Source organism: Sus scrofa, chromosome 11 (assembly GCF_000003025.6).
Source record: "Sus scrofa isolate TJ Tabasco breed Duroc chromosome 11, Sscrofa11.1, whole genome shotgun sequence".
Classification (NCBI taxonomy): Eukaryota; Metazoa; Chordata; class Mammalia; order Artiodactyla; family Suidae; genus Sus; species Sus scrofa.
In genome coordinates this window covers 65,375,310-65,402,120 of record NC_010453.5, presented here as the reverse complement: position 1 = coordinate 65,402,120, position 26,811 = coordinate 65,375,310, and the positions used below count along the sequence as shown (strand labels likewise).

General features: G+C 36.2%; 1 protein-coding gene across 3 annotated transcripts in view; it reads left to right on the top strand.

Annotated features, from left to right (window-relative positions):
• The window catches only part of UGGT2 (UDP-glucose glycoprotein glucosyltransferase 2), a 169,584-nt gene that overhangs the window by 74,671 nt on the left and 68,102 nt on the right, over positions 1-26,811 (top strand). For 2 of the 3 annotated variants that reach the window (XM_021065791.1, XM_021065793.1), the window contains 7 exons: positions 5,018-5,182; positions 5,525-5,648; positions 5,744-5,842; positions 8,960-9,054; positions 10,787-10,915; positions 17,970-18,176; positions 22,152-22,283. In XM_021065791.1, coding sequence (XP_020921450.1) covers positions 5,018-5,182; positions 5,525-5,648; positions 5,744-5,842; positions 8,960-9,054; positions 10,787-10,915; positions 17,970-18,176; positions 22,152-22,283 — 951 coding nt within the window. The remainder of the gene's footprint in view (positions 1-5,017; positions 5,183-5,524; positions 5,649-5,743; positions 5,843-8,959; positions 9,055-10,786; positions 10,916-17,969; positions 18,177-22,151; positions 22,284-26,811) is intronic. The other variant, XM_021065792.1, reaches the window with a different exon arrangement.

The following is a 26,811-nucleotide window of genomic DNA, read 5'->3' as shown; positions in this document are numbered from 1 at the left end:
GGCCCAAGTGTAGCAATAGTCATATCAGACAAAATAGACTTTAAAACAAAGACTGAAACGAGAAAAAAAAGACATACGTATGAACAGGGATCAGTTCAAGAAGAAGATATAGCAGTTGTTAATATATATATGCACTCAACAAAGAAGCAACTAAATACATAAAGCAAATATTAACATAAAGGGAGGAATTGACAGTAACATGGTAACTCTAGGATTCTTTAAAACCTCATTTACATCAATGGACAGATTATCAGGACATAAAATCAGTAAGGCAATACTAGCCTGAAATAACACATTAGACCAGCTGGCCTCAGTTGATATACACAGAACACTCCATCCAAAAGCAGCAGCATATACAATCTTTCCAGGTGCACATAGAACATTCTCTGGGATAGATGACATGCTAGGCCACAAAACAAGTCTCCATAAGTTTAAGAAGTCAAAATCATATCAAGCATCTTTTCTGACTACAATCCTATGAGATGAGGAATCAACTACAAGGAAAAAAAAAAAAAAAAAAACCAAAACTGCAAAAAACATGAATATGTAGAGGCTAATGCTTTCCTTTCCCATATTTTTCTGTTCTTTCTAAATCTTCCGGATTGAGCAATTATTTTTTTTCTCTTTTTATTCCTTTTTTTTTTTTTTTTTTTTGTGGCATCCAGATTTTCTTGAGCACAGTTTTTTTTTTTTTAATCTACAAATGTTAATTTTTTGGGGTGTTCTGTGCCCTGCATTATCTCTGCCTTCTATAGCTTCCCTTTTTCATCCATTTTGATAAAATTTACCCTACACCACAGCCACGGCAACACCAGTTCCAAGCTGCATCTGCAACCTCTGCTGCAGCTTACAGCAACACTGGGTCTTTAACCCACTGAGTAAGGCCAGGAATGAAAACCATATCTTCACAGAGACAACATTGGGTCCCCACAGTGGGAACTCCAGTATTATTGTTATCATCATTGTTGTCATCATGATTTTTATTTTTATACTCTCATTTTAGTGAAATATGTGGAGAGGAGATGAGCACATGTGATAAAATCTACCATAGGTAATCAGAAATCCACATTCACTCTTTTATCAAGCTAAGCTGTGAAATGAATATTTTTATAGTCTTACCATTTTAAGATATCTTTAGTCATTTTCTCCTAAAATTATGAAAAACATTAAGGATTTCCATGAAGGTTAAGGATTTGTTGCACTCCTCAGAAATAACAAATTTCATTTTTTAGTGTGTAAGTGCAGTCTTCATTTAGCTCCTTTTTTACTCCTCTCTCCCTATAAGATTACCTTGAAATATCTTCTGTCTCTGCATGTCTCCATTTTTCCCAAGTCTACTTAATCTCTCATTTAAATTAAACTCTGTATTACTTACAGTCCTTTAGTTGTGCTTGGTTTTCTTCCTTCTGCATTCCTCCCTAAAGTTATTCTAAACATTCATTAGTCCTATAAGCCACTTTTACATCTTCCTCTTCAGGCCTTGAAAATCATTCTTAAACTTCTACATCACAAAGAAAATAAATGTGTTTAGGCCTTTATTCCTTAAGCTCATATTCCTGTAATTTACTATCTCTAGCAAACTTTATTTGTTCTTTCAACAAATATTTATTGCGTACTTAATAATGTTCTAGACACCAGAGGTGAAAAAATAGAGTACAAGGAAGATCTTTTGGAAGTTAAAAATCAAGTAAAAATTTAATGGAACAAAGACCCAAAAAAAGACAGAAAAAAAATGAAAAAATAAGGCAAACAGAGATTCAGTTCAGAAGATTCAGAAAGAACAGAGAAAATGAAGGAAAGGAAAGCCTTAGAAAAATAAGACAAAGAAATTCCCGAAATTAATGGACATGAGTATTACTAGTAGGAGTCCACCAAGTAGACAGGACATAAGAGAGGCGCTTTCAAGGAGGAGGGGAAGGAATACTTGCCCAAAGCAGCGACATTTAAGTCCAGAAACAGGAGGAAGAGTTGGACCAAAGAAAGCAAAGAAGCGATAGGAGACCATCTTTCCAGAGAAGTGTTAGCAGGTCCTGAATTGTACTGGAACTAAGAGAATTGGTGTTGATGCTGATTAAATAGAGCAAGTATGTGTTGTGCTCCTGTCATATAGGGAAGTTCTTAAGATGAGGCTGGAGCTGTAAACAAGGGACCTGATTACATAGGCTCTTTTGAACAACATTTAATTTGAACATAGAACGTGGAAGGTCTTGGCAACCGTGAAAAGCCTGAAAAGATATCAAGCAGTGAACTGACATACATTTTTTCCCAAAGAGCGTTCTCCGTTGTTGAGACTAGATTATAGGAGAGTAAAAACATGTGGGGAGACAAATTAGGAAGTGTGTAGGTGAGAGATGAGAGATGGATAGTAGGTTTTTGGAGGAAGTAGAGGCAGAAAAAAATGGATGCAATTGTATTTAGGAAGTATAACCTAGGACCTGCTACTGAGTTGGATAGGGAGAAGGAGAAGAGAAATTGTCGGTTAAAGCTCCTAGGGTTCAACCAGCTATCTGGGAGGATCACGATGCCATTGCCAAGGAGTGGAAGAGAAACCAGGTGGGAAATAAAAACAGAAATTCAGTTTTTCACATATTGCATTTGTGGTGCCTGGCAGATTTCTAGAGGAGATGTGAAGAAAGTGATTGGATATATATGTCTGTAGATCAGAAGAGAGATGTGGGCTAAAATTCAGTGTTACGGCTTATTTGTGGTGATTAAAGCTGTTGTAATAGACAGGTTACCTAAATAAAAACCACAGGGTAATGAGCCTGTGTTTCTGGTAGCCATGTCTTTCTTAAGGTCTGAGTCCATGTATTCAGCTGCCTGGTGGAATGTCTGTAAACATCATAAATGAATTTAAAACTGTGCCTCTCATGTTTCTTGTTACCTCAAACCTTTTTTTTTTTTTTTCTTTTTCTATGCCCTATCTCAGAGGGTGGCATCATCATTCTCCCAGGGCACTCAGGCTACTAGAAGCCTGATAGTTGTACGAAGCTGCTTATTTTCTCTCATAACCTCCCAAACAGTAGATCATCAAGTTCTGTCAGCTCCACCAGCTCAATATTTCAGAAACAGCCTCATTTCACTCCTTGCTTGTTACCACTGAATTTTGTTCGGCTCTTTTTCTTTCTGATACTATTGCAGTAGTCCCTGGCCCACCATCCCCAGGGCATGATCTCACCCTCTTCCTTCTCATTGTTGCCACTGTGTTCTTGTTTTAAAAGGCAAATCTGATAGTATTTTTGTTATGAACCCTAGATAGAATTGACCATGCCCTCCCTGATACCCCTGGATATCTGTTCTGCTGGCCTGTGCCACAGCCACGGCAATGCAGGATCTGAGCCATGTCTGTAACCTACACCACAGCTCACGGCAATGCCGGATTACCAACCCACTGAGCAAGGACAGCGATCAAACCTGCATCCTCATAGGTACTAGTCGGATCCATTTCCGCTGTGCCACAATGGGAACTCCCTATTCATACTTACTTTTAAAGTATCCATCTCTCCCCCTATGAAACTATAAGTTGCCTTAGGATATAGTTCGCATATCATTTATATGCATTTATAGCCTAACACACGATAAGTGTCCAAAAAATGTGGAGATAATATAAGTCCAATGGTTAGGAATTCACACTCTTGTCCAGACAGGTGTAAGTGCAGATGTAGTGGTTATATGGTATTGGAAGTGATTTCATCTCTCTGTATGTTTCATCATCTTTAAAGTAGCTGTAATAGGAGTACATAAGAGTCGTAATTTATAGGGTAACTGTGAATACATTCGCCGTAACAATAATTTTAATAATTGTCGTGTTGAGTAGTGAATGAATTAATTTGAATTAATTGTTTAGTGATGCTTAATCACTCACAAGATGAAGGTCCAGATATTGAGGACCTTCATGATCTGGCCTCTATACCTTCCCTTCTGACCCCATATCTTCTCCCCATATAACTCCCGCCCCCCCGTAAACACAGAAAACTACTTGCCATTACCTGCGTATGCCATATTCTTTCTTCCCCCCATGCCTCACGGTGCTGTCTCTTTTCACTTCGAATGTCTTTCTCTACTGTGTCCCCCAACAAACTGTTACTTATCCTTTAAGACTTTCAGTGTCACTCTCTTAACGGAGGCTTTCTATGATCCCCTCCTCTCCACACTCAGGCTTAGTTACTTCTTTGCCGGACTCCCGTAGAACCTGCTATGTGCCTCTATTTTTTTTTAGGGCCGTACATGTGCCGTATGATGTTCCCAGACCAGGGATTGAATCTGAGCTGCAGTTGCCAGCAACATGGGATCCGAGCTGTATCTGTGACCTACACTACAGCTCACAGCAGCACCAGATCCTTAACCCACTGAGTGAGGCCAGGGATCAAACCTGCATCCCCATGGATACTAGTCAGACTCATTACCACTGAGCCACAATGGGAACTCCAGGGAGCCTCTGTTTTGCTTGTATATGTGGGAGCCCCTTGAGGGCAAAATTTCCAGCTGTGTATTATCACATTTAGTCAGACGCATGAACTCAGTAAATGTTTACTAAATAAATGGGCACAGAGATAAATGAATCTCTTAAGCAGATTAGTGCATTTTTAAAAGTAATGTCATACTCTGTATCATTGGTCGGCAAAGTACAGCCCATAAGCCAAATCCAACCCTTCCACTGCCTGTTTTTATAAATACAGGTTTTTGGAGACATAGCTATGTTCATTCATTCATGTGTTGTGTGTCACTGCTTTTGCACTATATCACAATTGAGTAGTTGTGTCAGAGACCAGATGGCTCACAAAGTCTAAAATTATGTGTCCGACTCTTTACAGAAGAAGTTTTCTGACTTGTTCTATGTAGGTAAATTACTTTCCTTTAAATAATGTTTGGAAAGAATAGGTAAAAGTTAGAAAAATTAGCATTCTTTCTATGACACACAAAAATGTGGTAGTGTCCCTTTCTTTTTTAATGTCTGTCTTTCTTTTCCAGACACCCATATTCTGTTTAACTCTGGTATTTTTTTTTAATTGAATAGGCAGGAGCAAACTTTTATAAGATGACTGGTCTAGGTCCTTTGCCTCAAGCTCTTTATAACGGTGAATCCTTTGACGGTGAAGAGTTGAATGTTAATGAACTAGAAGTGGCTGTTCTCCACAGAATAATGAATGTAACTAAATATTTACAAAAGGAAGTTTTTATGGTAGGTAAGCATATATGAGAAAATATGTGATGGATGATACTTATAAATGATTTTTGTTAATATATTTTAATAACAAAAGTTAATTGTATAAAAATGTCCATTCTAATTTTTTAGTAGTGACTTTTAAAGTAATATTTAAACTTATCTGTGCATAATTACATCTAAAAATTGCTTAATTGGAAAGAAAATTCAGAGTTTTATAAGACAGTTTATTTAAGAATCTTAAATTGAATATTATTTATTGAGTTAGATTAAATAGCCTTTAAATGTATTCTGTACATAACTTTAAAACATATGTGTGTAAATTGCCTATATGACCTAAATAATATTTTATTATTTTAGGGCACATTAAATGATGAAACAAATGCAATTGACTTCCTTATGGATAAAGATAATGTTGTGCCCCGTATAAATCCTTTGATTTTGCAAAGTAAATGGCAGTACCTTAATTTAATATCTACATCAGGTAAAATAATCCTTCCATCTACTTTTCTACAAATGCTTATTGAGTTGCAAATGTTTCATTAATTCATTATTTAACTTTTAATATTAAAATTTTAGTAACTGCTGATGTTGAAGATTTCTCTACTTTCCTCTTCTTGGATTCACAAGATAAAAGTGCTGTAATTGCAGAGAATATGTATTATTTAACCCATGAAGGTAAAAAGCATATTTTATTTTCCTGAATTTACTCCTAATATAGCAAAAACTTGTAATTATATTAAATGCTTGAATAATACAATTTTATTTGTTGATATTTTGCGAGAGGTCTGGTTTTCAATTTGAGGGTTTGTAAATTGTTAGGATATAAGGATTGTGCTGAGAAAATGCCTATCTTAGCTAATTATATATGCAGATGAGTCTGTCTTGTTTTTTTGCCTTCCTTTAAAGTAAGTTGTTCCATTTTTATCCTTTTTAGGAAAGTAGTAAAGCCCTTTCAAGATGAAGTGAACTGATAATCTTATAAGGCATGAATAAAAGTATAATCCTTAGATCAGAGGAGAATAGTTCTGTATTCTGATTAGACAGCGTCTGGGTGTCTTACCTAGGTTGGAGGCCATAAGCAAAGGAGGGGGGACCAGGACAGTAGCATATTTAGAAATAAGGATTTCCCCTAGATAGAAAGTCCACAGTAGGGCCACAGATTTGTTCGGTACCCTGAGCCATTCCGATAGATGAAGATAATTCAAGTTTACTTGGTTTGGGTTTTGCTTTGTTTTGTTTAACCTGCTTTGCTCTAAGCGAGAACAAAGAGAGCCAAAACATGAAACACAAGAGAAGGCTGATTTTTATTTCGATATATAAAGTAGTAATTTTCTAATAATGAGAATGAGCTAAAGATGGAATTAACTATGCTATAAGGGGTAAATTTTTGTATATGAGAGAGATTTAAGCAGACAGCTATTTTCGAGAATGCTGTGCAGTGAATCCAAATTAGGACCAGATAGCTCTTGAATTACTTTCTAACAGATCAGTGATTATGTTCATAAAGTGGTCTCTCTACAAGAAATCCAACAATAATAAAAATATAATTCCATTTCATATTATGGCAGGGTAAGATCCTGAAAGTGTCAGGTGAAGGGAAAAGGAGACAGAAACAGGGACTAAAAAATAGGAGAAACATATTTATAGATACTAGGTTGTATTTCAAAATTTCTTCTGGGCATCAGAATAAGTTAGCCTGTAGTACATGCCTCCTTGAAATTTAAAAGAATACTTTATTAACTGAGAAATACCTACTTTTTTGTTTGCATCTGTGTAAATGTGTGAGTGAATAATGGTGTTGTAAGAAATTTACTTAGCATTTTAAAAATACTTAATAATTTATTAGTTGTAAAAGTGCTGATGTTAAGAAGGTATGAGAATTCTTTTCTTTCTTCTTTGAAAGTAATGTGCCATCACCTCACTCTTGCTTTTGGAGGTTTGAAAGTAGAATCAATGTTATCCTTATTTTTGTTACTTTTTTTCATTAACCAAAGCCATTTTTTCCACGGTTATATATTGCTGGGTATGGTAATAACTGTAGCATCACCTCTATTGAGGTCTAGGTTTTTGAGAAAGCAGACCTTTTATAATTGTTTTAAGTGAGTCATGTGATCTAAAGGATTAATTTTTCTATAGATTTTAATCATGGCCAGATCAGTATTATTTCAGGTGTTATACGCTGAAGCTGGATGAAATAAACCCCCCCCCTTTTTTTTTTTTTTAATTTGAGCTCCCCAGGGTATTTTTTTTTTTTTTTTTTCCCACTGTACAGCAAGGGGGTCAGGTTATCCTTACATGTATACATTACAATTACATTTTCCCCCACCCTTTGTTCTGTTGCAACATGAGTATCTAGACAAAGTTCTCAATGCTATTCAGCAGGATCTCCTTGTAAATCTATTCTAAGTTGTGTCTGATAAGCCCAAGTTGCCGATCCCTCCCACTCCCTCCCCCTCCCATCAGGCAGCCAGAAGTCTCTTCTCCAAGTCCATGATTTTCTTTTCTGAGGAGATGTTCATTTGTGCTGGATATTAGATTCCAGTTATAAGTGATATCATATGGTATTTGTCTTTGTCTTTCTGACTCATTTCACTAAGGATGAGATTCTCTAGTTCCATCCATGTTGCTGCAAATGGCATGATGTCATTCTTTTTTATGGCTGAGTAGTATTCCATTGTGTATATATACCACATCTTCCGAATCCAATCATCTGTCGATGGACATTTGGGTTGTTTCCATGTCTTGGCTATTGTGAATAGTGCTGCAATGAACATGCGGGTGCACGTGTCTCTTTTAAGTAGAGTTTTGTCCAGATAGATGCCCAAGAGTAGGATTGCGGGGTCATATGGAAGTTCTATGTATAGATTTCTAAGGTATCTCCAAACTGTGCTCCATAGTGGCTGTACCAGTTTACATTCCCACCAACAGTGCAGGAGAGTTCCCTTTTCTCCACAGCCCCTCCAGCACTTGTTATTTGTCGATTTATTGATGATGGCCATTCTGACTGGTGTGAGGTGATATCTCATGGTAGTTTTGATTTGCATTTCTCTTATAATCAGCGATGTTGAGCATTTTTTCATGTGTTTGTTGGCCATCTGTATATCTTCTTTGGAGAAATGTCTATTCAGGTCTTTTGCCCATTTTTCCATTGATTGATTGGTTTTTTTGCTGTTGGGTTGTATAAGTTGTTTATATATATAAACAAAGAAATAAACCCTTTTATTTGTGACTTCAGAGTTAAAAATTGTTTCTTCTTGTGGTTTCCAAATTTTCAGATGTTCCTGAAAAAAGAATTGCATTGATGTTGATAGCATGAGATGATGTGAATTAGACCAAGTTAACAATAGCCAGAATTCTTGAAATAAAGGAGATATAATCTAGTAAGATATTTCAGTATCTCCTAATAATTTTTCATATCTGGTTTTACATATATGTGAGATATAAATATCATTATCTTAACAAGTGTAGCTTAACAATTTGCTTGCCAACCCTGAAACCTTGATAAGTGTAATACAATTTTCTCTTCTGGCAATAATGCCCCACAGATGTGTTCCTTGGGAACTGTTCTTTCTCTTTGGTATTTGAGTTTATGTAAAGCTATATAATGAATTATTCTTCTAACATTTTTGTATGTATTTCACTCTGTGTATGTATAATTTTTACCAATGTTTGCTTATTTTCAGAAAGATGAATTTTTAGAATTGTTATTATTTTTATGTATTTTGAACTGGAAATGTGACTGTCTTTGGTATTAAAAAGAATTAGTTTGACTAAACTATTTGAAAATTTCAGATGGTGATGTAATTTCTTTAGTTACTTTCTGGATTATTGCTGATTTTGACAAACCGTCTGGGAGAAAAGTGCTTTTCAATGCATTAGAGCACATGGTGAGTATTTAGATACAAAAATTTTAATATGATGTAATTTAGAGAAAATAATGTGAAGGCCATACATTAAATCTTTATTCCCCTCCATGTTGACATTTCACTACCTTAACTTGGTTAGAACATGTTACTAAGGAGAATAAGACAGGAATTCAGATTCTTTGTCCATGTAAAACAGGTAATTTTGCCTAAGAAAAGAAAAAAGAAAAGAAAAACCTCCAAGTCATCTGTGATTTATGACCTGTATATTCTTTCTAGTTATTGGGCATACATGTACATGTCCAATATGTATACTCTTGGACTATGTACTGAACATGTGTATGTACTGAACGTGTCCCCCCACAGTTTATATGTTGAGGCCTAACTCTCAGTGTGATGGTTTTGGAGGTGGAGCCTTTAGGAGGTATTAGGTCATGCAGATGGAGTCCTCGTAAATGCGATTAGTAGTACTCTTGCAAGAAGAGGTCAGAGCGCTAGCCCACTCTCTGTGGTGTGATGATACAAGGAGAAGTTGACAGTCTGCAGTCCAGAAGAGGGTCCGCCCCAGAACCTGACCATGCTGACACCCTGACCTTGGATTGACAGCCCCCAGTTTGTACCAGCAGTTTGTTTATTTGTTTGTTTGTTTTATCACATGAGGCAGCTCTTTCTCTGATCATTTCAGAAAAACTAAATACATTTATCTTACTAAGGGGTATTTTAAGCCTTATATTAACTTTGATTTTCTTGTTACTAGATAATTATAAATGAATACACTTCAGTGTATTTATTTAAAAGTACCTTCTGATATTTCTAAGAGAACATAGTCTGCCTAGATGAAAACACCTAAGAAACAACAATATCCTATGAAATGTAAAGTGTAAATTTATTGATCAAATTACTGCCCTCGCCCTCAGCTTAAGTGAATTAAAACAATGAACGTTTATTTCCTGACAGTTTCTGGTGTTTAAGAATTCAGGAGTGACTTGACGAGTGGTTGTAGCTTAGAGGGTCTCATGTGGATGCAGTCAGGATTTTGGCTACAGTCATCTAAAGGCCTGACCGGAGCTGGAGGGTCATCTTCAGAGATGGCTTACTTGCATAGCTCTTGGCAGGAGGCCTCGGTTTTTCACTGATTGTTGACAGAATGCTTCATTCCATTACTGCATCGACCTCTTTCTAATGTTGCTTACATGTCCTTACAACATGACATCTGGCTTGCCCCAGAGTGAGTGATAAAGAGATAAGACGGAAGCCACAGTGTCGTTTAGATCTAGCCCCAGAAGTCACATGCACTCCCACAGTAACCTGCTGTTCAGATCATTCAAATGAAGAGGAACTATACAGAAAAGCTCAGTACCAAGAGGTGGGAATCACTGGGGGCCACCCTGGAGGCTCAAAAGCACAGTAAGAATAATACATTTTAAATGAAACATAATAGCATCTGCCAGGAGCCTGTATGTATTAGGCAATTCAGAATATATTCTTTTTTGTCTTTTTTAGGGCCACACCCATGGCATGTGGAGGTTCCCAGGCTAGGGGTCCAATCGGAGCTGTAGCCACCAACCCACACCACAGCTACAGAAACACAGGATCCAAGCCGTGCTGCAGCCTACGCCACAGCTCACAGCAATGCTGGATCTTTAACCCACTGAACGAGGCCAGGGATCAAATCTGCGTCCTCATGAATGCTAGTCAGATTTGTTTCCGCTGAGCCACGACAGGGACTCCCAGAATATATTCTGACATTTTTCAGTGTCTTGCAGACCAACACATTTCAGAAAGATTGTTTGGAATATATGGAGCAGCAGTCACTTCTGCCTTCTCTTTTCAAGAATTTCTGGAAAGCATCTTCCTTGAAAGGCCCACAAACCGCCTTTCATCGGTAATTAAAATGTTTATTGGCTCTGCCATTATGCATATGTTGGCATTTTTAATAGTGTTAAACATTTCTCTGAACATTTCTTTATATTTGCCCATTCTTTCTACATTCTCTTTTTCAGATTGTATAACCTCTATGTATCTTGCTGTTGTTGTTGTTGTCTTTTTAGGGCCGAACCTGCGTCATAAAGAGGTTCCCAGGCTAGGGGTCTAATTGCAGCTACAGCTGCTGGCCTACAACACAGCCATAGCAATGCCAGATCCGAGCCACATCTGCACCTACACCACAGCTCAGGGCAATGCCGGATCCTTAACCCTCTGAGCGAGGCCATGTATTGAACTCGCAACCTCATGGTTCTGCTGAGCCATGACGAGAACGCCCTACCTCTATGTACTTAAATTCACTGATTTTTTTCTGCCAACTCAAGTCTGTTGAACCCCTCTGGTGAATTTTTCATTTCAGTTATAGTTTTCAACTGCATAATTTCCATTTGTTATTTTTGAAAATTTCTATCTCTTTATTATTATTACCTATATGATGTTGTTATTATCGTATCTTCCTTTAATTCTTTAGACATGGTTTCCTTCAATTCTTTGAACATCTTTATGTCTGTAAGTCTAACATCTAAGACCCTTCAAAGACTGTTTCTAATGCTTGCCTTTTTTCCTTTGTTTAAATCACACTATCCTGTTGCATTACACATCTCACATTTTTTTTTATTGAAAACCAAATATTCTAGTTAAATCAGTGTGGCACATTTGGATATTGACAACTCCTGTCCCCCTAACCTTCAGGGCTGCTTGTTGATTGTTTGATCTTTTGTTTAGTGATGTGACTAATTCTACAAATCTATTGTCCTCTTATTACAAATCTCTGATGTTCCTGCTCAGGTTTTTTCCCTTGTCTTTATCTTTTGTCGTGGTTTCCTAGGGACTGCCTCTGGATCAGCAAAAGCCACTCATTGGTCAAAGGTTGTGCTTAAGTCCAGTAGACAGGTTTTTCACCCTTTAGTGTTGGATGTGTGTTTAGAGATGACTTTCATAGCTCAGCAGTTTTGTGATTTTGTTCCACATTCACCCATGGAATAGTACCTTGAAATTTCTCTAAATACACCTGAGAAGTTTCAAACTCTGGTATATACACAGTCACCACTGCTCAGAATGAGTTTAATTTTATTTTTAAGCCTGAATTCCTAGGAGTCACCCCATTGTCGAAGCAGCTTTTTATTCAGCAGTGTTTGTTCAGAGAATACTTTCAAGTCTGGCTCAGGCTGCATTCTGACTGTCCCGAGTGGGGCCAGTGTAGCACATGTGCCGTTTTTCCAGACCCTCAGGGATGAGTTCCATCCCTGGACAACTCTTCTTATCTCTTCCTCATATTCTCTCTGTTAAATGTCTGGCTGCTCTGCCATTTTACATAACATTCGTTGCCTGGAGAATCATATAAAAACAGGCCCCAGATGGAATTTCACCACCAGGCTGTAATTTGCTGACTCCTGATCAAGTTCATAAATTGAATTTTCTGTGATAGCTGTTCTTATTTTTATTCTTTCTGCTATTGTTTTGAATCTCTTTATTTTCGTTTCATATCAGCCAGCTCGTTTTTAATTTCTCCCTCTTACTGGAGCCTCTCCTATGGCTTCCTGGGTCTCTCTTTTGGAGTCCATGTTTAATATTCATTGCTATACAGAATTTAAAAGACTACTGAGTACTTACATACCTAACACCTAGAGCTTATAAGTGTTAATATCCTGCTGTATATGTTTTACATACTTATCTATCGGGGAGTAGGGGCAGGCATGGTCTATATCATTTTAAAGTAAGTTGTAGAATTCAGCATATACCTTCCTTTAGTACTTCAACATGCATTTCCCGGAATAAAGATATTCTACATGACTATAATACCATTATCACATTGTTAGTACCAGGTCTGTATTAAATTTTCCCTTATTGTTCCCACAAATAGGTCTTTTCTTTTTTTCAGACCTGACTCCAAATAAGCTTCCCGCAGTGCATTTCATTTCATATTTCACTAGTTCTTTTACTGTAAAATAGTCCTATTCTCATTTTTTCCCACTGGATTTTTTTTTCCCCCAAGCTACTTGCTTTGTAGAAAAATCCCTCATTCTGAATTTCAGTGATTATTTCCCTGTAATATTTTAAACGTGTCCTTCCTCTGTACTGGGAATTCTAATTGGTTTCAGCTTAAATATGTTCCGGCAGCAAGACTTCCTGGGTGCTGCTCTATCCCGCATGTACATGTTTTGAGCCTCTCCTATGGCCTTGTTGCTAAAGCACACATCTGTCAGGCTGGCTCACTATACATTTAAAGCATAACCTGACAGTAGCCAAATCTCTATCTTGTAAATATGTTTCCTCCTTTTTCAAACAGGAGTTAATCTACCAAGGAATGTTCTTATGCCATGTGAGTATCCTGTCACCCACAACCTTGAACCTAATGCTTTTAGGATCTATTGTTGATGCTTGCTTAAATCATTATTTGATTTTCAGTTGCAAAAGAGAGATTATCCTTCAGCTAGTATTTTTCTGATATGGATGACATGAAATACAATGAAATAAAATTCTTCCTAAATTTTTTTTGGCTGCACCCATGGCATGTAGAGGTTCCTGGGCCAGGGGAAAACCTGTGCCATGGCAATGACAATGCTAGATCCTTAGCCTCTAGGCCACTGGGGAACTCCTACACATTTTTTTTTTTTTTCAGATGCTAAAGTGTCCCTATTTGGCTAATAAACCCCTTTAAGCTGACTCCTGTGACCCTTTTCTGAGAACTTTTTTTGATTTCTGAGTTAACATGTCTGTCTCACCTTGTGTTCTTGTCTAGACCTGCACTCTTCCATTGTCTAAAGCGTTCTAACTTCTCTAGTGGAAAATGGTGTGTAGAAATCCAGATCTGGGCAGTGAGAGCTCATTGTGATCAGAGTGCCATTGCTTCCAGGCCATTTCAGCAGCCAGAGTATAATCTATGTTTTCTGTAAATTTTTCCCCTCTTGAAAAGCAGTTCATCTTGGAGGATAGACTGAAAGTATGTAAAGCAGAACTTGACAAAACTTCACTGAGAAACAGACAAAACCATGACTCATAATACAAAATTGTAACATAGCTTTCTCAGTAGCAAATAAAATGGATACATAGAAAATCAGTAAAGACACATAGAACATTTGAATGATAAAATCATCAAACTTGACCTAATGGATATGGATAGAAAAGTACATATTGTGTTCCTGCAAACATACAAAGTATATGTTCTTGCAAAGCACAAATGTAACATTTTGAAGACACTTGTGGATGCTGAGATATAAAGCAAATCTCATTAAATTTTCAAGGATTGAACTCATACAAAGTACAATTGACTCTTGAACAATGCAGGAGTTAGGGATACTGTCCCTCTGAGCAGTGAAAATCCACATGTAACTTACAGTTGATCTTCTGTATACACAATTCCTCCATATTCATATCTTCATCTGCCAATTCAACCAATCACAGATCATGTAACACTATAGTATTTACTGCTGAAAAAATTTGTGTAAGTAGACACATGCTGTTCAAACCCATGTTGTTGAAAGGTCAGGTATATCTTATCACAGTGTAGTTAGGTTAGAAATCAGTCACCAAAAGAAAACTGGAGCATCTCTGGATATTTGGATATTAAGAAGCGTTTCTGTGTAAGCTGTTGGTACAAAAATGCACGTTTGAAAATATTTTTTTTTTTTTGTCTTTTTGCTATTTATTGGGCCGCTCCCACGGCATATGGAGGTTCCCAGGCTAGGGGTCTAATCGGAGCTGTAGCCGCCCGGCCTACGCCAGAGCCATGGCAACGCCGGATCCGAGCCGCGTCTGCAACCTACACCACAGCTCACGGCACAATGGGAACACCACAATGGGAACTCCTGTCATGGCGCAGTGGTTAACGAATCCGACTAGGAACCATGAGGTTGAGGGTTCAATCCCTGCCCTCGCTCAGTGGGTTAACGATCCGGCGTTGCTGTGAGCTGTGGTGTAGGTTGCAGATGCGGCTCGGATCCCACGTTGCCGTGGCTCTGGTGTAGGCCGGTGGCTACAGCTCCGACTGGACCCCTAGCCTGGGAACCTCCATATGCCTCAGGTGTGGCCCTAAAAAAAAGACAAAAAATAAATAATATAAGAAAAATTTTTGAAATGAATTGCATTATTCATTGAATGACATTAAAACTTGAGAGATAACAACTAAAACTGTTTTATGTATATCTGAAAAAAGAAAGGCTAAAAAATCAGTCATCTAAGCACAAATCTTAATATTTAAAAACAGCGATTAAGATTTCATGAAAGAAAGTAAAGGAAAAGGTAAGATAAAGATAAGAAAAAAATGAATACAATTAAGGTCCATAAAGCCAAAAGTTGATTCTTTGAAAAGACTAAATTGATTTAAAAAAAAAAAAACTTGATAAAACTGGTCAAGAAAAATGGAGAAGCCAATCCAAACAATCAGTGCTCTGATGGAAAGAGGGATGTAATTCAAGGTCCTGTGGACATGACAGGAGTAGGAAGAAAAGTGGTTTTAGTTACCAAAGAAATTAAATCTGTAATTTAAAATGTTCAAAAGAGAAAACACTGGACCTATATGATCATACTGGTAAACTGTACCACACATCAATCAAACAGTTTTTTTTTCAGCAAATAGAATAATAAGCAAGACATCTCATCTTATTTTATAAGGGCAGCATTACTTCAAAATCAAATGCCTAACAGTGTATTATTTAAGAATGGAAAACTGTACGCAATCTTAAGTACCAGCATAGATGCAAAAATCCTAAACAAGTGGATAAAGGAATAAACAGTATAAAAATCAAAATTGCCGTATTTCCAGTTTTTTTGTAAAGAAAATATAAATCCACATGACAATTATTTTTTTAGTTTAACAAAATTGCTAAATAACAGGTCAGTATACCACAGTTAATTCTAAGAGTTGCAACAAACCAGAAATTCATTTTAAATAAAAATATCACTTATAATAATATAAAAAATATCAAATACTAGGAGTAAATGTAAAAATATGTTTAAGACTTTTACACAATAAAATATTATTGACAGAAGTCAGAAGTTCTACATGAGTGAAGAGATATACCATAGTCATGAATTGAAAAACTCAGTCTTATAAAGGTTTTCTCCTCAAATTGATGTATAGCCTCAGTGCAATTCTAATACGAATCTGAGCTTTTTTTTTTTTTTTTTTTTTTTTTTTTTAAGGGCCACACCCACAGCATATGGAAGTTCCTAGCCAAAGGGTCAAATTGGAGCTGCAACTACTGGCCTACACCACAGCCACAGCAACCGGGATCTTAGCAGTGTCTGTGACCTACACCATAGATCATGGCAACGCTAGATCCCCAACCCACTGAGCAAGGCCAGGGGTTGAACCTGCATCCTCATGGATACTAGTTGGGTTTGATTTGTGCCACAGTTGGAACTCTCCAAATCTGAGTAATTTTTATGGAAATTGTCAATCTGATTCTTAAATTTATATAGAGATTCAAAGGACCAAGAATAATTAAATTACTGTTAAAGAAGGTAGGATAATTGTTCTACTGGATATCAAGATCTTTCATGAAGCTGTAAAACTGAAAACAATTTGGTATTAGAATAAAGATAGAAAAATAGAACAATGGAAAGAGAATAGAGAATCCAGAAACAGACCCATGCATATTCTACATGTGCTTTATGATATAGCTGGCTTTAAAGAGCAGTAAGAGTGGTCTTTTTTCTCCCTTTCATATCACACTGAAAAATCAATTTCAGATGCATATAGATCTAAACATAAAAAGCAAAATAATGAAACTTCCCAGAAATTACAAGGGCTATCTTTATGCCTTCAGAGAAAAGATTCCTAAAGCAGAACAGAAAACCCAGTAGCCATGAGGAAAAATACGAGTAAATTGAACTATATTGAAATTAAAGACTATTTTTTTTGTCAGAACACACCATCAAGAGAATAAAAGGGCAAGCCACACAATGACAGAAGTTATCTGCATACATATATCAAAAAAAAGCTCTTAAGTATTGCAAATCAAACCATTATAACTCAGTAAGTAAAAGGTAATTATCTCCAGTAATACTGGCAAAAGATCGAACAGGCAAATCAGAAGAGGCCAATGAACATGTTAAACGATGATTAATATCATTAGTGATGATAGAAAGCAAATTAAACCTGATAACTTTACATATCCACAAGAATGACTGAAATTAAAAAATCTGATAATACAAAATGTTTTTGAGATTGCAAGGCAATGGAACTCATGTTGCTGGTGGAGTAAAAATTATTTCGGCTGTTTTGAAAAACTTTAGCATTTTCTAAAGTTGAAGATACCATATTCTGTTTAGAATATGCAGCAAATGAAAAAAAATTCACACGTCCAACATCAGTAGGGTGCATAAGAGTATATTCATATCATGGAATTCTGTACCGTACAAAAAAATAACTATAGCTGCTGGAAACAGTGTTGATGAATCTCACAGTCATTATGTGAAATGAAAAAGCCCAAAAGAATATATACTGTATGATTGCTTTTAAATGACATTCAAAATAGATTAAATGTTTAATAATGCAAGCACAGGTGATAAACTATAAAGAAAAACAAGACTGTTATTACTGTAAGTAACAGCATGGTGGTTGTCTTTAGCAAAGCGAGAAGATGCAGCCATTGCCAGGGAATATCAAAGTTGTGTAGGTTGCTGTGGGTTCTATTTCTTGACTCAGGTGATAGTTTCATGAGTTAATTCCCTGAGCTCTGTAGTTTTTTTGTGTGTGTGTGCATTTTTATGTGTGTTATTTCACACACAGAAGAGGCTAAAAGATTGATTATGCAGGAAGGGGAGCAATTAGGATTACTAAAGTGACCGTAGGCTATTTCCTAGGTATGCCGCATTCAGTCCAGTCAACAGAAGGACTTTAACACTGAAAGATGCTATATGGTACAGCGAACAAACTTGATTGGAAACAAGGAAGCTCAATTGTAAAAGGATATGTAAGACAGTGATCTTTTTCTATAAATGTTTTGCAGGAAACAAGTGTTTATAGTCGGTTGGGGATTATTTATAATCCTACATCCAAAATAGATGAAGAGAGCACAGCTATTTCTAGAGGAATTCTGGCAGCTTTTCTTACACAGAGAAACAACTTTTTGAGAAACTTTCTCATGAAACTGACAGAGGAAGAAACTGCTACAGCTATTTACTCTGGAGCTAAAATTAAAACGTTCCTTACTGAGGTCAGTAGATACTTGTTTGAAATAATAATAATATCTGTTGCATATTTTAAAAGTATAAATCAGTGTGCCTGGAGCTATCATGTTACCCAAAAAAATCAATAAATATAATCAAATAGAGATAATTAACTTTGCAGTGGGAAAAGATCAATGTTAAATGATACAGGTTTTGCATAGAGGCACTTAACAAATCAAATTTCGTGTATCTCAACTACTATATTATCCTTAAAGTTGATGGCATTCTAGTTAGGATATGTAAAGAATTGGGAGTTAAAAGATTATATAAATAATCCTCAGGTATTTCATCGAAGAGATCTAGTACAGGGGAAATTCTAAAGATAGAAGCTGATCATCCAGAAGAAAGATTCACTAATCCATTCAAAAAATTTATTGCTTGTCTACCAGACAATGGAGATAACATTTTTGCACAGGGCAGGTGGAGTCCCTCTTCTTGTGAAGCTTTACATTGTAACAGGAAAGACAAGGTAAGCAGTATTGGAAAGATACAAAGAAATAGAAGAAAGTAGACAGTTTGAGAGATGCTCTTTTATGTGAAGTGGTCAAGGGAAGGCATCTCTAAAGAACTGATATTTGATCAGAGTTCTGAACGAAATGAGAAATCAAGCCATGAAAACTCTGTAAGAAGAGTATTCCAAGTTCAGGAACATAGCAGGTCTAAAGGCCTGACACAAACAGTCTTGAAAGGTTTGAGGTACAGGTAGAAGGTTGATACGACCAAAATAGTGATGTGGAGAGCAGAAGGAGATGAGATCAGAAAGATAACCCCAGGTATTTCAAGCACTCATGGGCCCTGGTAAGGAATTGAATTTTTTTCTGAGTATAACAGAAAGTCATTGAGGACTCTGGAGAGGTAAATAATCTTTAAAAAGATGACTCTAGATGCCATATGAAGATCTGATAGCAAGTAGACAAGAGTGGCAATAGGATGAATCGTGAGAATGCTGTAATCTCAGCAAGAAATAATGGTGTTTTGGACTAGGTAGTAGTGGTAGACATGGTGTTTGATACGTAAAATTTGTTACAACTATAGTCAACAGGGTTAGCTGACAATTGTGTATGATGTATGAAAGTAATACTGTAGAATTTTGGCTTGAACAGCTAGAATCGTGAGGTCTTTTTTTTTTTTTTGAGATGGGGTAATCTACATGAAGAGATGATTTGGACACATTGGTGATCAAAAGTTAAGCTTTGTATGTGTTAAGTTGGAGATGCCTGTTAGACAGTCAGGTGGAGATGTTGAGCTAACGATTGAGTAAAAAACTGTAGAAATCAATGGAGGATGTAAAGTTTTGGTTAGTTAAGTTTTTTTTCTTTTGAGTCAGTCAGTTTGAGGGTCATCAATATTACCTATAAATTAAAGCGAAGAAACTGGATGAAATACCTTGGAAATGAGTGGGAGCAGGGGGTTGGAGAACAGAGCCCTGGAACATTCCAGCCTGCAAAAGAACACAAGAAAAGGATGGTCCAGTAAAGAGGAAGATGGAACAAACCACGAGTTAGGAAGATAGCCAGGAGTGAGATGTCCTGGAAGCCAAGCAGGGAAAGTCTCTCAAGGAGGACATGGTCAACTGTACCAGATGTCCTGAAATTAGACTTGAAAAAGGACCATTTTGTTTGGTGAGATGGTCATTGATGACTTTGATAAGAACAGTTTCAGTGAGGTAGTAGGTATGGAAGTGAACTAGATTGAAGAGAGAATGGAAAATCAGGAAATAGAGACAGCAGGTATCGGTAGCTTTGTAAAGGAATTGTCCTGTATGGGGAACAGAGCAATATTCTGTATCTAAAATAGGACTTGAGGTGAAGGAAGAATTTCTAGATGTCACTTTTTTGTATGCCAATGGAAACTCCATCTAAGAAAATGAGAAAGGATGGTATAGAGAGAAGGACGCAGAGCGGGAGCACAGTTCTTGAGTAGATCAGAGGTGCTGGGGTCCAATGCACAAGTTGTAATATTGGCTTACGAACAGGGTAGATTTATTTGGTGGTTGGAGGACAAATACTTCTGACTGATTTCGTTTTCAAAAGAAAGTCATTAGTTAAGTATTAGAATGGGGGTAGGAGGTATTAAAGGTTTGAGGGGAGAGAGTTGAGAAAATGTCAATTTTTTTTTTCTATTCTGAGGGTGAGAAAGTGGATTAAAAACATTAGTATGAAAAGATTTCTGAGGGCCTACTTGGGTTATTGACCATAAATTGAAAGTGAGATCAACATCAGCTACACATTTTTCTCCAGCTATCTTAACACTGTTTGGATCCAGTTGCAGAGTAAGCAGTGTTGTGTTTAACCACAGCTGAGATTTTGCCAGGTGAAAATGAGGGGAAGCATTCAAGGGAGCTGAGCATGGGATATTTTTTTGTTACAGTACAGGGCTTGGGATATAACTTGGTTAGGAGGAAATGGTGATATGGAAAGTATGATGGGCAATAAATAAGTCATAGGGTCAGTGGACTAACGGGTTGAGTAGTGGTTGGTCTTGTGACACCGAGCTGCATGAGCTGGAAGGTCAGAAGCTTGTGGTCAGAGAGGGATTGACTAAGAAAGATTTTGGAAGACTGAGCGAGGGCTGCACTGTCTGATCCTATAGCCACTGGCTTCGTGTGGCTATTTTATTTTTTATTTTTATTTTTAAAATTTATTTATTTTTATCTTTTTAGGCTTTCACCTGCTGCATATGGAGATTCCCAGGCTAGGGGTCAAATTGGAGCTGTAGCCATTGGCCTACACCCACAGCAATGAGTGATCCAAGCTGCATCTGTGACCTACACCACAGCTCACAGCAACGCCGGATGCTTAACCCACTGAATGAGGCCACAGGTTGAACCTGCATCCTCAGGGATGCTAGTCAGATTTGTTTCCACTGAGCCATGATGGGAACCCCTGTGTAAACTTAAATTAAAATTCAATTAAATTTTAAATTCAATTTTTCAGTCATATTAGCCACATTTCAAGTGCTCAGTACTCTAATATGGTAGCTGTGGCTACCATATTAGATAGTGCAAGGGAACATTTCTGACATTGCAGGAGTACCCAGGAACTTATTAAAAATTTAGAATTTAAGGCCCACCCTGGATCTACTGAAGTAGAATCTATACTTTAACAAGGCACCCAGGTGATTTTATGCATATTAAAGTTTGATACATACTGAGATGGAGAAAGCCTTAATAGAAAGGTTTTAGTTTCTGTGAATATCCATATTTTTTTACTCTAATCAAAAATCACTCTTATATTTCAGATTTTTGGGTGTTTTTTTTTTTTTTTTAAGGGGCACACCTGCAGCATATGAAAGTTCACAGGCTAGGGGTTGAATCGGAGCTGCAGCTGCTGGCCTACGCCATAGCCACAGCAAGGTGGGATCTGAGTTGCATGTGTGACCTACACCACAACTCGGGGAAACACTGGATCCTTAACCCATTGAGCAAGACCAGGGATTGAACCTGCATCCTCATGGATACCAGTTATATTTGTTATTGTTGAGCACGACAGGAACTCCTATATATCAGAATTTAAATGCTCTATTATTAAATTGGTTTTGTGGAATTGGCATTATGGAATCAGATAAAGTATTTCTATTTTAAACATTTTTTTCTTGAGCACACCAAGATACTGAGTTTAGAATTTAATAAAGATTATATTTCATTTATTTAATGTTAAATTTTATTTAAATTGATGTTCCCTAGTATTTTACTAATCACTAATCCACCCAAATTCTTGATGAATATCAAACTGTATCTCCTTGTAACAAGATTTACAAATACTATAATTGCCTTGTCAAAGAAATATTCTTTTTCTTGGTCTTGGAAGAAAAGGTATTTTTAAAATTATAAGTTAAAATAATTTTAAGTTTAATACATTAAAGACTGTTAAAATTATTTCATGTATTTACTAATACATTAAAGACTATGCTAAAATTATTTCATGTATTTACTGTTTTCTTATTTTATCATTCTGCTTTAGGGGATGGATAAAAATGCTTTTGAGAAAAAATATAATACCATTGGAGTGAATATTTTTCGAACTCACCAGTTGTTCTGTCAAGAGGTACTTAAATTGAATCCTGGAGAAATAGGTGTTGTCAGCAATGGGAAAGTAAGTAGAAAAAGCAGTGGCTCACTTTTCTCAGTGCCTCCTTGATACAGGGGTCTCAAACATTTTTCTCTTGTGTCATACCTGATGCAAAACACAAAGGATGGCTCTCCTATGCTAGACATGCCAGACAGGTCTCCACTCAAATTAAATGGCCGCTGAGATGGCCAGTTCATGCCACACCATCTGTTTCTTCACCCCTCCCCCCATTAATGATAACGTTGAATGCGAATACGGATGTTCTTGTGGGGATAGCTTTTATTTTGTTCTAATATACTGTCAGAAACAATTTGGTACACATTACATGGTAATTGAGAACAACTGTTGTAGTAGGTATAGAAGGTACATTTTGACATTTTTTTCTTGTAGCTTTTATCTACAGTCAATTATATTTAATAACAGTACTTTCGTAGGTGTTGAAGTATGAAGTAGTGTTTATTAATAAAATCTTTTAAAGTCTATAGGAAAAATCACTCTTACTCCCACTATCCTAATAAAATTATTTATTGTTTTACTATTTTTAATATGTTTTACAACCCTCTTTTCTCCCTTACATGGCTATTTCTGTTTTTTTTTTTAAATTCTTAATTGTAATGCTATTATGTATAGGTAATCTTACATCACACATTTTGCTCTTAATAGATCATAAACATTTTTATAATTAGGGGCCTTTATAGATAACATACAAAATTATAGATGATAGCTATTACTATTTTTAGTATGATAGTCTGGTTTTCCTCGGAACTATTTAAGTTTTAAAAAAGTAAATTTGGTGCTTAGGTAGGTTTATTAAGAAATCAACCAATGCAATGTGTTTGATATGTCTCCACTTGAGCCTCAAATTATATATCCCTAAATTGTCTTCAGAGCTCTAATGTTTTCTTTGTTTTCTACATTTTTATAAGCTCTGTTCATCTGCTTGTTTCATTCCCACATTATCATTCCCTTAAAATTATGCTTATTTGTTCTGTCTTTTCTGAATCTGTAAATAATAGGAATTGGAGAATAGTGAGAGACTCATACCTTTAAGCACCCACAAATCAGATATTTCTGCTTCAGTGTAATAGTTCTGAGGCTAATTGTGTACTCCTAAAGGCAGTTAGACTCAGATTTATCTGTGTATGGTGCTATTTTAAAATCGGTGGCAACAGTTGCCGTTTATTATTACAGTGATATAAAGTACTAGTGAATTTTGTTAGTGAGCTATGTGAAAGTCCAGGAATGTCTTTGCTTTTCCTCTTTAACAGTTGCTTTGGGAAGAAGTATAGCTTTTTAGAACAGTTTTTAAGTATATGGCTACCTTTGGCTCTGTCAGGCATTATAAAGGATAAAAGGAAAAAATTACAACCTACTCTATCTAGACCTTTTAGTTATACATTATGGAAAAGCCATCCTCTATGTTTTCTTTGTCATTGTTTAATTCAGATATTGTTATCATATTAGTGATAACAAACATTATTGTTATGTTCAACTTATTTCTCTTAGGACTACATTGTCTTTGAAATTGACAAAAACATTTAGATATAATTTTGCATCTGCCGTGAACCAAACAGTCTTCTAGATTCTGAGAGCATAGTAGTGAGCAAACATATTTTCATAGAGTTTACGTTTTGGTGTCAGGGACTGAAACAAATGGTATCCTTACTGATAAAGTATCATATGGACACGGAACCAAAGAAGGTGAGGGAGTAAGCCGTGTTGAACATCTGAAAGAGGAATATTCTGGGTAGAGGGAACAGTGAGTGCAAACTTCCCGAGATGAGCTCACGTCTGTGTGTCCTAGGAATAGCAGGTGTGAAGAGAACAGTCAAGAGAGAAGTGGCTGGGGCCGAATCATGTAGGGTTTTACTCTGAATGAGTTGAGAAGCTAGAGATAGATATTAAGTCACATTACAGTGTCTTTTTGTGTTGACTAGTAGAAATTTGTAATTTCAATCATCTTTTAATTTGTAGGACTGTGGTTTGAATAGAAAAGTGTAATATATCTGAAAATAAGTACTGTGGTTTATGAACTATAATGTAATACTTAGCTTATTACTCTGAGAGTAATGCTGTAATACTGTGTTCAGTCATAACAATTGTAACAGTTATAATTCTGAACCAGATAGTTTAATGCTTGAAATAATTCTGATATTTTTACAATCTATCTTCATTCTGAACTTGTCCAAATGTTTACTTTAGAAATGAAACATATTCAAAGTTAAAATTGTTTATAAATGATCAAAACTGAAATACAATGATAGTCTCATACTTTATTGCTGATATGCTAAGAAGAATTAAAAATCTATTTTTTAATATTAAATAAAACCCTAAACAGTGCTGCTGCTACAATTATATTTGTTTTTATCACACTCCATATTTACAAATTGCTGGAAGCGTGGTGTAGCAGAGGGTTGGGAAATAAGCAAGGCCTTTTTTTTTTTTTTTTTTAAACAAATCTGGATTCAAATTCCATTTGTACCATTAATTAAAAGAAACTTGGAGGATTGCTGCTGTGGCACAGCAGGTTAATAATCCCAGGTCACTGCAGAGATGTGGGTTCAATCCCCAGCCCGGCACAGTAGTTTAAAAGATCCAGCATTGCTGCAGCTGTAGCTCAAGATTCATTCTCTGACCCAGGAACTTCCATATGCCACAGGGTGTGACTGTAAGAAGTAATAATAATAAATAAATAAAACTTGATTTCTTTATTTGGACAGTGGAAAAGGTAATAGTCTGTTTTACAAATTTGTCAGAGAAATTAAATATACTTTTAAACATAGAGCACATGGAACAGCTGCAGACAGTAAATTTTCAGTAAATATTAACTTCTGTTTTGTCTTTAAATATTTGAAGGATCTCATGGGAGACACTGGGTACATTTGTAGACATGATTTGTGTTAAATTCATTTAGAGTCAGTATAGAATCAAGGCCAGTTAATCAAACTTCTGTGAGTGGAGATTTTTAGCTCAGTATGTGAGTGATCATTCTTACAGAGTTTTTAAAATTTTAATGATCTGTCAAGGTGATGCATTCCTGTAAATGCAGTTATTCTGTATGATTGAAAAATCACATTACCAAAATATCATAAAGAAGATTTAACCCCAGATAGGTTTTAGTGTACTATTATGTGATTTCAAGTTTAGTGTTCCATTTCCCAACTTGACCGTGATGTGATTTTATACGATTTAAGTTGCTTTATTCCACAAACATTATATTCGGCTTAAAGTAGAATAGCTAAGACATGGAAGAATCAAGTTTCTCCTAGCCATGTGACCCTGAACTTGCGTAGGTGAAATACAGCCAGTTCTCTGGTGAATTTGATCAGTAAAAATGCCCAATCTTGTTAATTCCTTAGGAAAATAATTTGAGATTTTATTTCCTTGTTCTGAGTTAGTAACAAAACTACTCAGGTCATTAGAAGTGGTATAGAAAACATTCAGCTGTTTCCCAGGCCTCTTCTAATTCAAAGTCCAGAAAAATACAACATGGGAAGTACTTTGAAAATTACCTTAAAAATGATAGCAAATCTTAAGGAAATGTGAAATGTTTGCGTGTGTACTTTTACTATTTTTTGTACTTTTAGCACCCAATTTTGTACTTTTAGGAGCCCAGGTTTTATATTTAAAGCAAAACATGAGATTTGTTTAGCTGAATGCCAGCATCCTAGTTAATATTACCACTTTTTAATGGCCACACCCACAGCATATGGAAATTTCTGGGCCTGGAATTGAACCTGTGCCTCCACAGCAACCAAAGTCACTGCAGTAGGATTCTTAACCCACTGTGCCGTAGCAGGGACTCCTAACTATTACTTCATTACCTCCTAATTATTAATATACTTCATGAATTTTTATAAAATATTAACTGCAGAAGCATGTAAAGGGGAAGTAAGAAAATCTCCTGCAACAATGTCGTTCTGGTCTTTTGCCAAGGGGGAAGAAAGGTATTCTGCTAGACATGTTTTGTAATTGGTTGTCATTAGGTATAATTGTTGAGTGCATAAGACAGTTCTGCATCAGGGCTTATGTTCATGATATTATGATGATGCATGTTTTAGCTTCCCCGGAAGATGATAATGGTAGTAGAGTTGTGGTGGTTGTGATGGGATCGCCATCCTGAGAAACCCAGTATATGGCAGTTGTTCAGCTTCTGCCCTCTGTACTTACTGGTTTAAAGCTAACCTACATGAACGTTTTGTGCTCCAGACAATTTATAAAACATCAGTTAGATGAAGATTGCTTGGCATTAAGTAATTAGGCATTTGTCTCTTGGTTTTCACTCTTTTATGTCTTGTTTATATATTCCAATCTACATAGTATAGTTTACTACAATTTATGGATGTATAGGAAAATACTTAAAAGATTTATGAAAGATGAACACTTTCATAATTTACTTTAGAATCAAAAGCTTTAGGTTTTTGGAAGCATTATGTTCCAAAATAAAACTTTCAGATGGAAATAATTTGCTACTTTATTTTGCCACTTTGATTTTGTTGTTTATACAGATTTTTTTTTCGGCCGTGCCCATGGCATGTGGAAGTTCTGGAGC